The sequence below is a fragment of the Oenanthe melanoleuca genome, chromosome 3 (genome assembly GCF_029582105.1).
Source record: "Oenanthe melanoleuca isolate GR-GAL-2019-014 chromosome 3, OMel1.0, whole genome shotgun sequence".
Classification (NCBI taxonomy): domain Eukaryota; kingdom Metazoa; phylum Chordata; class Aves; order Passeriformes; family Muscicapidae; genus Oenanthe; species Oenanthe melanoleuca.
The window spans coordinates 64899561-64913676 of NC_079336.1; the positions used below are offsets into that span (position 1 = coordinate 64899561).

Here is a 14116-nt window from a genome sequence, read left to right on the forward strand (position 1 = left end):
ATTTTTGAACGCGCACGCTCACCGAATGGCACAAAGTAGAGCCACAGTAAGAATTTAATTCAGTCAGAGAAATGTGATCTCTGTTCAGGTTTCTCTCTTTAAAGCTGTCTCATTTTCAAAGCTATTTCTTGAAACTGCAGATCAACCTTAAGAAAAGGAGACACAACATTTAACAGGCATTTTTAGTGCTACAGTAATTGGCAAATGAGAAGTACTGGTGGAGACTTGATTTGCATTCAAACAAAATAGTACCCATCTAATTAATTCTCACATTTCACTTAATCTCAAGGCCCATTGCAGCTTTTTTTTTTTATAGCAGTAGAAGTTGAGTAAGAAGTTGAGTTGAGCAGTAGAAATTGGGAGAATTGCTGAAGGAGTAGAATTAGTACTGGATACTAATTTATTCCTCAGACTACCTAATTAAATTTTTTTGATAGAAGCTTCTGCTATTCTGAAGTTACACATATGGAAACAAGGAGTACATGTTTTCACAATAGTCCATTTTTCTTCCTACAACTGCAAGGAAATGATGCAGAACTCCTCAGTACAGCAATGAACAAGCAAGCCCTGAAACAGAAACAGTGTAGTGAATTGCCCTTCCCAAAGTCAGAATCTTATTTGGAAAGTGTGAGCTACTCACCCACTCTGTGACACATTGCAACAGATGGATTACACCACGCTGCACTATGCTGGCAATGGACTAAGTAGCTTTTCCTGTCCTAAAGAGCTGGGACATCTCTAATCAACCCATTGGTTTTTTAAAAGCCTATCACCTGTGACAAAAAAAACCCCAAACTACTACATACAGAGATCTTGAAATAGTTATTGAAATTCAAATAAAACACAGAATCAACAGGGATCATACACCTTTAAAGAAAAATGCATGCATTGTAAATGCTGAATTGGAAAGCTGGAAGTCAGAGAAGAAAAAAGCTTAGTTTCTTGAAGTTTCTGTTCCTGAAACAGTTTGAATTCCTTAACCCTGAGCTAAGCATCTTTCAGAGGATAAGAGCTCAGTTCTTTACAGTATCCATTTTAATAAATGAGCAGCTTGAGATATATCAAAGATTGAAAGAGATCTCTCTCTCTAAGGTGTAACTCTTAACTTAGTTGGAAAATAACCTTAGGTTATCCCCAAGTTCTACTACAATAGAAACTTCAAAAGAACTTTCGTAGATTACAGACAAGACAAGGTAAACAAAATCTCACAGACCCTAGGAGATCTACAGGAGTCAAGTTTAATTTCTGTAGTATTACGTAGTATTACTTTAAACCTTCACAAATAACACTTGTGGAAGCTTAACCCCCACTTTACCCTGGTGTATCCCCGAGTATGAAAGAGTGAGCTGGAAAAAAATGCATTCAGAGGTGTATGGATATAGAGCAGTCCCCAGCATTTCTCAAATAGGCTGTGCATGCCCCATGTGCAATGAGCAATGTCCTGACTATCCAGGCTGAAAAACCAGCCAAAAAAGTCCCTCTCAAATATTGAAGCTTTGTGTCCTGGCCTAGATGAAATTTCATTATTAGAGAGGTATGAAACAACACAGCAATAAATAAGACTTCAAAACGGGTTTACCAATCCACATAGCTTAATTTAGCTCAGAAATTCATTTAACTGTTTTATCACTCATCCAGTGCAAAACCAGTATGCAAATGAGACTGGGTACTGAAAGAAAAGTTGAACTTTATTAATTTTAATATAAAATTATATTATCTGTTTTGGAGTCTTATTTATGATGCTGTGGATTGCAAAGAAACTGCAAGTGCAGATTGAAAAGATAACTAGAACCTAGCCACTTATGTCAGCAGTCCATAAGCAACAGGTAGGTAACTTAAAAGTCACAGATTTCCTTAAAAGCTGGGATAAAAATTGTCTGGATTTATTTCCTCCTCAATATTAGATTGCTTACTGAAATGCCTAACACATGATGAATTGCTTCCTTTCTTCTGTCACCTGTGTTTGTTCTAAAGTATTTCAGCTATGATACTAAAGTGTTCGGTGAGTTTTCCTGTGTATCTAGGCCAAGGCAACAATTCATCTCATTCTGTTAAAACAAAATCTGGCATACCTTGAACATTACTGCATTGACATATTAGAGAAAGCTGTTAAACCTTTTCACACCAGACCTTTCCCTGATTTTCCATTCCACTTGAAACTGACCAGCAACCTGGAAAGCAGTCACTGCAAACTAATTCCATTATTATTTTTTATTGTTCATATGCAACAGTTGTAAGCTTTTTTGCTAGAAATAAGAATATGGATTCCATGAGCCAAAATGTGAACATTAATGGTTTAAATTTGAAGGGCTTGGAATATCTTTACTCTCTAGTAGGGGAGAATCAAGAAAGGTAATGATTTTCCTGATGAACTTTGCAACTTCCTGATAAGCAACTGCCCAGAGTAGGATACTTCTACACAGTACTTGCCCTTTTCATCCAAGAGTTCAGCCAGACCACAAAATGGGAGGTTCACATGCTGCTTTTGTCTTAGGCCTCCAACAGGGAATAAGCAGTAAAAAAATATCCACAGTAAGAATAAATCTTTGCAGATAGGCTGAAGCATGAGCCTACTACTCACAACAGAAAAGGTCTGAAGAAATGGGATGAGATCCTTCACAAATGTATCCATGAACAGGCTGAAGGCAGGGACCTGAAAGCCTCTCATCTTTAACCCTTTAAAAGTGTGAAAACTATATCAAAAACAAAGCTGAATCACTTTGGGCGAAAGAACCTTAAAAAAGTCAGTTAAAATCAAGTAATCAAAAATAAGCTTTAAGTATTGAGAATTTAACTAAAATCTTTCTGTTATCAGGTACTTTACAAAAAACCCAATTTGTATATTTAGAAAAAGTTGAATAATTGTAAAGAGTAATTTCACATTCTGGAATATGTGAGTTAGTTTTTATGAATAGTTTGGAGCTTGGTCTCTAAAGAATGAATACAAAGAAAAACAGGCATTCAAAATACAGAAAAGGAAAATAGGGATTTTACTGCTTTTATTTATACCAAATTAAGATGGAAAACGTAATGATAACTTTGACCTAAATCTAAGTTGAAGATAAACTGGTTACATTGTCTTGTATCCAAAGAGTAGAAATTATTCTCAGCCTTGCTTTTAAATTCTCATTCAGGTTGGGCAGTATATAATAGTTTGGGTTTTTTTTTTTTGCTGTTTGTAAATTATTTAGGGTATTTCTAAGTTAAATGAATATTTATTTTTACTAAGAAAAGTATTTCTTATCTCCCTTCTACATAGAGAGTCCTGTAGAAAATCTCAGCATCTACACCACTAAAAGGTAGCACCTGATATTTAATGCCAAGAGAAATATAAGAAGAACTTGAAAGAGTTCTCACTTTTAAATGAAGGAGATCTCTGAAACAGGTTAAGTCCAATTGCCAAATTAAACGTCCTGCTAGGAAAGTCACAAGAAGCTTTCTTTTCACATACTGATATGTACACACACACACACTTTCTCTTACACTTTTTCAAATTGCTTTCCTGTATTTTATGTAATTTCTTCATCTGTTCTCTTCAATTTTTGAAGACTTGTAACTCTTTTTAAAAAAACTTGGAAAGTAAATACTATAGTACCAAAAACATTCTACATAATCCAAGTATGGGATGTTACCACTGAATAAACAAAATCTGTTTTCATTGCTCTCCAAAGGATGAGATAAATTTCATATGTAAATAATGGAACCTATAGTACAAATAATATTTTGGTATAAAAGAAGATTCTCAAATAGGATTTCTGATTTAGAGAATTTAAGAAAAAAGATTGTATATTAACAATTAATGAATAGAGGTCATAAATTTTGCTCTAACCAGGAATGTATAGATGGCACAAGCACTACCACAATTTATCTATTTTCATGAGCAAAAACAGTGAGGAGTCAAAGGAGAATAGAGTAAGCAATTTAAACAGAATTTTCAATAAGTATATAGCTATCATGTATTTCCATTCACTGCTCCCTAAGGCAAGATACAACATTCTGCTATTATTTTACAAGAAACTCACTGTAAAAGGCAAGAGAAGAAATACATTAATGCTTGAAATCAAGCACAGACAGAAAAGTGATAATTCTTTCTATACAGTCCCTATCCCATAGTTCTCTTTTTTCAAGAAGTGAAAGTCTCTCTCATTATAACCAAGAATTTAAAGTATTGCCAAACAATTCTTGTTAAAATAAATTATTTTCTCAATTTACTATCATTTTCCTTTCCCCCCCATCACTTTTTGCCCAAATCCTAAGGTTGGTGCTACATTTCCAAGAATTTGTTCCTAAAATGACAAAACCTCCTGTATTTGTCCAAGTATAAAGCATAGTCAAAACAGACAAAGGAGAATGTCCATTATGACTAAAGGATGCAAAATCTATATCATTACTATTTTTGTTGTTATTATTAATATACATTCTCATAAAATCTGTGATGAAGAAGCAGTGAAATGAGATTAATCACAAGAACTTGACCTAAAGTTTCTTAAGAATTTTAATCAATGCCTGAAAGGACTTGAATTAGGATTAACTCACAGGAAATGCAGGTTTTTCAAGCACACATTTTCATCTCTTTTAGCTGTTATCCAAACAATGCATCAGAAACAGAACAATACTTACCATTTTACCACTGACTAGGCAAAGCAGGAAATACACATCACCATTACCTCATACTCATACTCAGAGATGAGCAAAGTCCTCAGAAAAACCACCAAACATCTAAGCTAACCTTGCTTGGAGGAGGGTGTTAGTGGAAAAGGGTTTGTACATCATGACCTCCTAATGTCCACTCAACCCTGAACCAAGCTACGATTTTTATGTGTTTCAGATCTATAGTATATGGCTGTCTCAATAAAAATGGTAAAACAGAATAAAGAACCTTTGAAACTAAAATGAGCACAGAAGTAGAACTTCATCTTGACATTAAGAGCACAGATTAGAAAAAAACAAATTTTAGTCTCACCATGGCTAGGAGGAAGAGGGCAAAAATGTGTTATTGTAACTCCACTGAAAATAATAAAATGTATTGTTTCTTTTTAAAAGGCAAACACTGCCTTCAAGCAAAATAACAGAAGTCAATCCAAGTATTGTGAAGTCTGGATATAATACAAAACACTAATGTTTGTTCTGAGAATTAACTTCTTACATTTTTCTACCACACAGGGATGACATTCTATACTCCTGTATTTTCATTTAAACATGCAGTCTGTGGTTTATATTCTATATATATGTCAATTAATTATGTCCGATTCAATTTTTTCCCTTTTATTTTTTTTAAACTTCAGCTTCATCAGAACTAAATAGAAAATGGGTTCACAATTGTGGTTGAAGAAACAAATTTCATCTTCAACAGAATACTGGCCTCTTTATTTAAATGGTGGTAATTCACTGATAATTTTCTAATTATCACTTCAAAGACAGCCATCCAGAAAGCTGGTAGACCAAACCAAATGTTTTCATTTAACTGGTTTAAAAACAAACAAAACAACTTAATAGTGACAGAACAGTGCTTTCTAAATATTTAGTGTTTTGAGGGCACGGGAGGGCAGAGGATCTGCTTTGATTGCTAAATCTTGGTTAGATTAAATCAAGCAAGTGAGCAAGTGTATGTATATTCTAAAGGCTAACTTATTAATTAGCAGAAAGCCACTCTTTTGACTGAGACAAAATAAATTAAAATTCCCACTGCAGGGTGTCTGCAGGACAGCCTGGAATGACTTGCAAGTGCCCTGCAGTCCATTCAAAAATACGTAACTGCCATCTAGTGGCTGAGGAGGCAGAGTCCTTTAGGGTGTCTTTCAGACTCCAAGTCCTCATTCCCTCCTTTCTGTTATTTCATATATGTCTTCTCATCCTTCTTTCATGGCCTGAGAAGCCCAAACAGTATCAGATGACAGAATTTATTTACAAAGTGGCTACTAGCCGAGTAGGAAGCAGCACAGTCTCTGTTTAAGCTATATTAAGGTCTCAGCTCAGAGAATCTCACTTCATATTTCAAAATGTTTAGTTAATTTGCCTGCTACAGTTGTAGGAAATAAGACACCTATTTGTATTTTTAAGGCTTTCTGAAAACAAATAAACAAACAAACAAAAAAAACCCCCTAAAAATGGCAGCATATTTGAACAGAAAAGTAACATTTAATAGTAAGAATCTAAGAATTACATCAATAAAACTTGAAACTTGTCCTTAAAGATTGTTTTTCCTGAGTACAAACATAAAAGACATGATTTGCCCTGCAGTTCCACAAAGTTAAGTTCCCCTTTGCTGTCTGAGCAAAACACTGCATTTCAGCAGTTCCTGCCACCCTGGCAGTAAAGGCTTCTGCCAGTCTGTATCACCTCTTTTCCTACAAACTTTGGCTCCTTTCTGTACCTTTCTGATACAACGTCATTTGCTCTGAATGCTACCAGGAAAACAGTATCCACATATGCTTCCTGAAGTACATCTGCTTAAAGCTAAGATACCCCAGTTCTAACATTGGGCCTTGAACTAGAATAGAAATTCCTCCACAACACATATTACAAATCTGTGTTCATATTTTGCAAGATAAAAAAACCCAGATATATACCTCTGAATTTTCTGAACCTTTTGTTTTCTGAAATTTGGGTATGCTGGTATTATTTTTCAGGAAGTTTACATTGGTACTTAAAAGAAAATATGAGATTCTGTTCACTATTGATTAGTACAGAAACATAAAAAAAAAAATTTGCTTCTGTCATAATCCTTTATTTCCTCAATGAGACAACTGTATATAGTAGATCCTTTTGATTATGTGATACTTTTTTTTAGTTGGTGCTTTTTTTTTACCCAAATATGTAACTTATTTTTCTCTGGTGAAACCTAAGACTCTGGTGGTCATGTAATAGCAAAATAAAACAGGTTTTATACCAGACTACAAGTGTCATAACAGTCTAAAGCAGGTTTATAAAAATCTCCCCTTTTAAATTTTTTTTTTTGTATTTCACCATTTCAGACTAATCCTTTCACTTACCTTCTTTATCTTACCTTCACCTATAAAGAATAATCTCTGAAATTTCTTTTAAAAGAGAGTTTTGGGCAGCATGTGTGTTTCTGAAACAAATTCTGGTGGTGACATTTTATAATAATGAAAAGTAAATTCCAGTCCCACCAATGTTTCATACTTTCTAAACAGACTGATTATGTATTTATCTTACAGGATTTTAGAACCTTTTTGCTTGTATTTTGAAGTGTCAAAACTGGAACATTTCCAATATCACTAAGCTATTACCCTAAGGAATTATAATAAGTCATAGTCAAAAACTAGCATAACAATAAAGGTCCCTGCTGAGAGACAAGTTACCAGCAAAGTGGGGTGGTTAGGAATATTCTAAAGATACAGTCCCTGAGTCTGTTTTATAAAGCAGAAAGTATCTTAGAGATGGCCAAAGCTGGGTTGTAATTTAGTTTTTTAAGACTAGCTTTGTTTCCCTATGATATTGCTGGAAAGTGCATGAACTGATTATGCAGTAAAAAACCATCTTCAGCACCTCAGAACTGCCAAAATTTTGTCTGGCTTTTAGTACTAGTGGAAGTACTTGGAATTCCAAGGAGGCATATAATTTTGGTTTAGGATTTATTTGTTGGGTAAAATGTGGTGAACCAAACCAAATTAAGATGGAAACTTTATGAGCATAAGAATTTTTTGATGATAAGCTTTTCTGATGTAAATATAGTTTAAATAGTCACTGTAAACTGTCCTATAACCAAACTGCTAGAGACTGCAACAGTCTGGCAAAACCTCCTCTCCTGAGGTGGGATTATAGAGACCAGGCAGGAAGTATTCATTATACCTGAATGCTGACAATTAATTGTAACAAGGGTTTTGTTTTTAAAATTATGTGGTCCACAGAATAGACTCTCATCACATCACAAATGATCAAAAATAGAAATTTAAAATATTTTTTTAATATGGTATATAAAACAATGCTTTTAAGTGCCTTTCAAACAACTTTAGGTTTCTGGCTCTGTGATGTCCCACTACCAACCAAAGCCTAGTTTACATTCACTCATTTTACAATCCTTTTTTTTATCTTAATCTTTTTGCTAAAAACCCATTTTTACCTACCATATAAACAAAATCAAGCTACTCTGAAAAGTGAATTAAAATGTAAGGAAAATTTCAAGGATAGTACAAAAGATCAATGGTACAAACAGAAAAGAAATTGGCTCTTGCACAAGGTGTGGCTGTCAAATTTAAAGATCAGGTTTGAATCTGGAGTTTCTAAATTAGGGCACTGCATTTTTCTCTCCTTTTTCTAAAGGAGTTAAGCCCAACAAAACTTTCTCTGTTCCTACTGGGAAGACTAAGCAGACACCATTGCTATTTGGCATTTCAAAACCAGGAATTGAAATGGCTGCCAATTTTTCTTATTTTCCCACTGCTTAAACAATGCCTATACTAAAAGCAAGCACACCCCTGCATCAACATTTTTTTTAGCTGCAATTTTAAAAAATTAGATATTTTTGAAAATTGTTCTTAAAAAAACTTTCAGGAATTATGCTGTAAAACATGCAGATTATATCTAATATTGCGAAGATAAGGAAATGGAGAGGAGATATATATATGTACACACACACACATATATATATATATATATAAATATATAAAGAAGTCCCTTGAAGGGACAAGAAAGTAGAGAATCTAGGCAGTAGTACTTGTGCCTTTAATTTAAAATTACTCTGATTCTTTTAGTTAACTGTTTACCATAACAGATAATTTATCAGCACATCATGTTACAACTGTGTTTTGGCCAATAATATTAGATTGTATTAACACTATATGGGAACTGTCTTTTCCTAGAAAAAGGAGAGGGAAGACTTCTGTAAGAAGACTTAGCTGATCAATTCAGATTTTAAACTAGAGCTCTCTTTCGTTTATGTGTGAAAAGAAAAAGAGAAAAATCACCTGCTAGGCTACCTTCAGCCAAAGCTTCCTTTTTTCAGAAATTAAAACTGCAGGCAACAAAAGAGGGCAATATCTAATAGAAACACGTTCATCACTTAAAATATGTACAAGTAACACTAGCAATGATCTGATTGCAATAAAGGATTTACCCACAAACATGATGGCCATTCTACTTGCTAGATGTTTTTATAGACTGATATGGTTAAACACCGATGGATAGGTAGAATATGCTCAGCTGCTTGGGACACTACAGAAATAATTTAAACATATGACAACGTTTTATCCACATGCAGTCCATCAAAAGAAAAACCTCTACTCTGATTTTTAAAAGTAACCTGAATGATAATGACATAATACAGCAAAAGCTTGAGGTGACTTTCTGCAAGGGAGGTGATCCTGTTGGTTCTGCAGGTTATTGATGAATAGTAGTATAGGATGGAAGAAGTTCATGTTACTGCCATAAGAGATCACCACAGAGTAAGACAAATGGGGATCTCCTAAACACTAGCAAATGGAATTCAGCAATTGGATAACAAACTAGGCTAGTTTCAAAAATAAAGAAAAGCTCCCAACTGTAACTTAATGCCATTCAAGTGATCACGCAGTGCTCCAGAGCTCCTGGTTAAACTTCATTCTTATAGTAATTCTCATAATACTTTTAAACAATAGGTAAAATAACTATGTATTCACAGACCTGTTTCAATTAATTACATTTCCAATAAGAAAATCATTTATAGGTCATTTCTTGCAATGAATTATAATACTAGAGATTGATTAAATATGCTTCCTGAATACAACAACTTTTTGCAAGTATAGGGAAAAAGTGCTTTTCCACAATAAATACTAGAAACCGTTGCTAGTGAAACCTGAGTGACTGGAACAGAAAAATAGCATGAGAAAAATATATTTTAGACTAAACTTAAAATACTGCAATGAAGAATTATTTTGTAATATTATTTTAATAATGAGCTGCAGTTTTTAAATGTTCCATATTATGAAGGTAGAAAAAATTAGGTATTCAACTAGAAGAACTCTTTAAAGTTGTTTGGCAAGGCAAGTCATAAAGTGAATAAACATACTCTCCCCACCCATGGCTCAAAAAATATGCAATCAAGCCCAAATTAAATTTGCAAGTCTAATGATGATCAGTAGTATGTATTTAACTACACATTCCTTATTTTTCCCTGAAAAGCAAATCACTGACCATTTTCACAAATGCTGCTTGATATTGTGATGCTTGAATTGTCTTGTGACTAATACAAAAAGGCCCACAAAAAAAAAAAAAAAAAAAATCTTAAACCCCACAACAAAACACCCAGCAAACCAGAAGAAACAAAAAACACCCCATAAAAAACCCCAAAACAAGCCCAAAGGGGCAAACGAGGGGAACAAGCTGAGAAACAGAGGAGGAAGAAAAGAGGTTCCAAGAGCTTTTTGTTACTGCTTGTTTCAAACCAAGATTTCAGAAATTAGCCTTCCTTCTGATGACTTCCAGAACAACTGAATACTGTTATCCACAAATAACAGAAGTCTGTTTCCTGTTGAGGAAACAGAATTTGAAGTTCCTCAGCCCCATTAAACTGCGCAGCCTTTAATAACAGATAGAACATGTATAGTGACATACTAAAAAAATTACTTACATGCACCTTTGTATTAGTTAGTTTGTATTAGTGCACCTAGCTTTCATAATAAGATCTTTCCTTACTAATGCCATCAGAGGGTTGACTTTTGAGTGGACAATAGCATTTTGTACGAATCACCTTCGGCAGGCAGGAACCTTCAATCCTTATAGCTAGATACGCTTTGGAGCATATAAAACACCCTCACTTTGGAATTTTTTTCATACAGAACATTCAGTACACAAAGCTATTTCAAAAATGTCTGAAAAGAAGTACTGCTTTTTGCCCTCTTTTTAAAAAATGATGAAACATTTATGTTACAATCTTACCTGTGCCTGCTGAACACCACCTATGCATTTCTTCTCTGTTTCCAGGGCTGTGGATTTCAACTCTGAATTGACAAAAAGATAGATTTTAAAATTCTATAAATGAAAAATTTGACTGATCTTTTGAAATACACATTAAGAAATTAATGAACAGTTCTTTACTCATCATAGCCCAGGCATTTACACGTAACAAGAATAAAAGTATTTTTCTTACACCTGCCCAGAAACTACATATGTGTGGCATCTTTCCTATATGTTTAAAGGTGCCACTATTAAACAGGGAAATCTCTTGACCATTTGCAGAAAGAGGGAAGCAGCTGTGAACCAGAGCCTCTGGATTCATAATTCCAGACATGTGGCCTCCTCACAGCTTTCTGACAATCCCAGCTGTTGGGAAGTGAGACACACAAGGAAGAAGTTTCATTGCAAGTGTGAGCTATGTCATAAGGCTTGAAAATTAACAATTCACAGGTTGTTTTTAACTGGATGTGGATAAGCTGCACCTAACAAAAAATAAATCTTTTAGATTTCTCTGAGTGAAATGTTTGTATCTATTTGATCTTTGCTCACAACAGATTTATTCTGTGCTAATTTCCCAGTATTATACGTGCACCCACAACACTTAATGTTTTCTGACATGCAAATTAGCACAGCTACCTGGTTTAGATAAAAGCTCCTAAAATAGGAACAGACTGCTCCTATGTATTGGTCAATATTTACCAATTTGACAGAATTGCCTAGCTTATTTTTACCTCAGAAATGTTATTCTTCTGAAAAGGATTCTAGATATAAGCTGAAGTCAGGGTGAGCTGAGCAGTTAACTTTAAGATTAGCTATACAAAATTTGGCAAATATAATCTATTCCCAGCCAACCAGTCACTTTTTTTATGCAAAATGAAAAAACAAACAACAATAAACCAATCACTATCACAATTAAGAAAAAAGGATTTGGGAAAGGAGAAAAGTGCTGTTTGAGAAATGAAACCTTTCCTTTAAACCAAAGCATTTTTTTTTTAATTTGGGTTTTTTTTTTCTTTTTTGTGTTTTTTTTTTTTTTTTGTTTTGTTTTAAGAGACTTATATTTCAGGTTGTAAACCCACACTGATATTTAGTGGGCTGAGGCTTTCATTTTGCAGAAATTGCATGGTCTTTGAATGTCTTCACAAGTGGTTAAGCAGCCACATGGGAGACAGGATGACTGGGCTCTAGTGCCTGCTTACTTGCCTTTTCTGATATGTTAAGTAGAATAGTGTCATCAGAAAAGCATTAAACAAATTGAATTTCAAATACCCTGTTAAGATTCACAGGCACTGTGCTGACATGTGATAATGGTAGAGTGAAATGCCATAAGAAGAGACAGGAACAGATTTGGGTATTCAAATAGAACATTAGTCCCATACACATAGATCTTACTGGTGATGCTGGCTCATTTTGTCCTAAACTTGAACTGAATCCAGAAATGAAAAATGTTTTGAACATAAGTACTTGATGACTTGAACCCAAATTCTTATTAGGTATTTCCAAATGCCTGTTTTTAAAGAAATAACAGACCTAAAAAAATCCCCTAACAACAATAATCAACCTGACCAAACCCACTGCCCACAACCCCAAAACCTCCCACTCTAATAGCCCTTTTCACACATCCAGCAATGATACAGAGCATACAGCAAGACTATTAAATAAAAACTATACTAAACAGATGATTAACTACTTTGCTAAAACCTTGCAGAATTTTGTTTTGCCTTACTTAGAGCTTGAAGGCCTACTACTGTTCTAATGCCAGTGCATATAATAGAAACAAAGAACCTATAAAGATCCTCTCTCAATCAACACTTTTGTCTAAAATGCATGTTTTTGTTTATGAGCTATTGTTTCTAATGTTAATATATCTCTTTAATCCAAACAGCAAAAATTGTATATAAAACAAAATGCAGCTACCCTGCACATAATTTAAACATTTAAAAAAGTCCCTTACACACTGCAAAGGTGTAAATACACAACAATTTAGTTATTTAGTGACAAGTTTCAAGGAAGGTGTTTTTCATCATGTTTCACATCACTCACCTCCAGGTTCTTGCAAATGGCAAGCATGTAAACAATTAAAGAAAGTTAAATTATTCATCTGCCTGAATTGCATTCAAAAGAATTATAACTCTTCCTTTTCTTCCATGTCCTACACTGAAAAATCACACCAAAATTTCAATAAACACATCTTAAGAACTACTTATATTAAACTTAGTAAAACCTCCAATACACCATTTTATACTTTATTTCTAATTCTGTTTCTTAATATTTTTGCTTTTTTTTGAGAGGGCAATGACTGAGATAAGGAACAGACAAGTCTTGCACACATTACATCCATGTAGTAGGTATGATAGAAAAGCATAGGATGGAAACAAATTGCATATAAAATTAATACATTTAAAAATTATTAGTATTGTCTGCTTGATAGAAATACACTTCTAAGTGTATTTTACATTTCTAAATATATTTTACATTTCTAAATATTTTATGTAATCAACATTCTTCTAGATTTTAGAGAAACTAGACTTTTGTTGACTTACACCAACCTTTGCTGGGCTAAAACCTCGAAATAACTTAATTTGAAATTCACTCTATTGTTTTTGTAGTGTACAGTATGTTCATAAATACTGCGATCATGAATCCATTAGCTGAGTCTCCCAGCTGAGAAACACAACTCTCAGAGGAGATAGCAGTGAATTCTACCACCACATATGACAGCACTTTCATTGAATAAACAGGAGATCATTGGTTAAAAACTGGACTAGCTCAACAGTCCAGCACTGCAGAGTTCCACACTCTGAATTGCATCAGTGAGATGGATGCAGAAATGTTCCCTCAATCTCCAATAGCATTCCTTTGGTAAGAGGCACAACATAAACAGAATAATACAGCAGTGTTGCATTTTTGTTGGCATCACTTGTTTTGCTTGTGAACACTGAAATAAGTGATACCAGTAAAAGTAAAATGTTGCCATGGTAAAAGGTGTCCATGCAAGAAAGACTTTGCTCATGTTCCAGAGGAAGTGGCAGAGAAGTCCCAAAGAGAAGTAAACCTGAAATTAACTCCACCCAAAGCCTACAAGCAATACAAAGAGATCTGTTGAAATAATGATTTAACTCTTCAAATCTGAGCAATGAAAAGGAATGAAAAATTTGAGAATACTCAGTGGCTCTCCATGGAGGGCATGGGGGTGAATGCACTTTACAGTGATGAGAGCTGC

The 14116-nt window shown here is 34.2% G+C and overlaps 1 protein-coding gene across 1 annotated transcript in view; it reads right to left on the reverse strand.

Annotated features, from left to right (window-relative positions):
- The window catches only part of FMN2 (formin 2), a 153060-nt gene that overhangs the window by 109044 nt on the left and 29900 nt on the right, over positions 1-14116 (reverse strand). The window contains exon 4 of the mRNA XM_056486928.1: positions 10876-10948. Coding sequence (XP_056342903.1) covers positions 10876-10948 — 73 coding nt within the window. The remainder of the gene's footprint in view (positions 1-10875; positions 10949-14116) is intronic.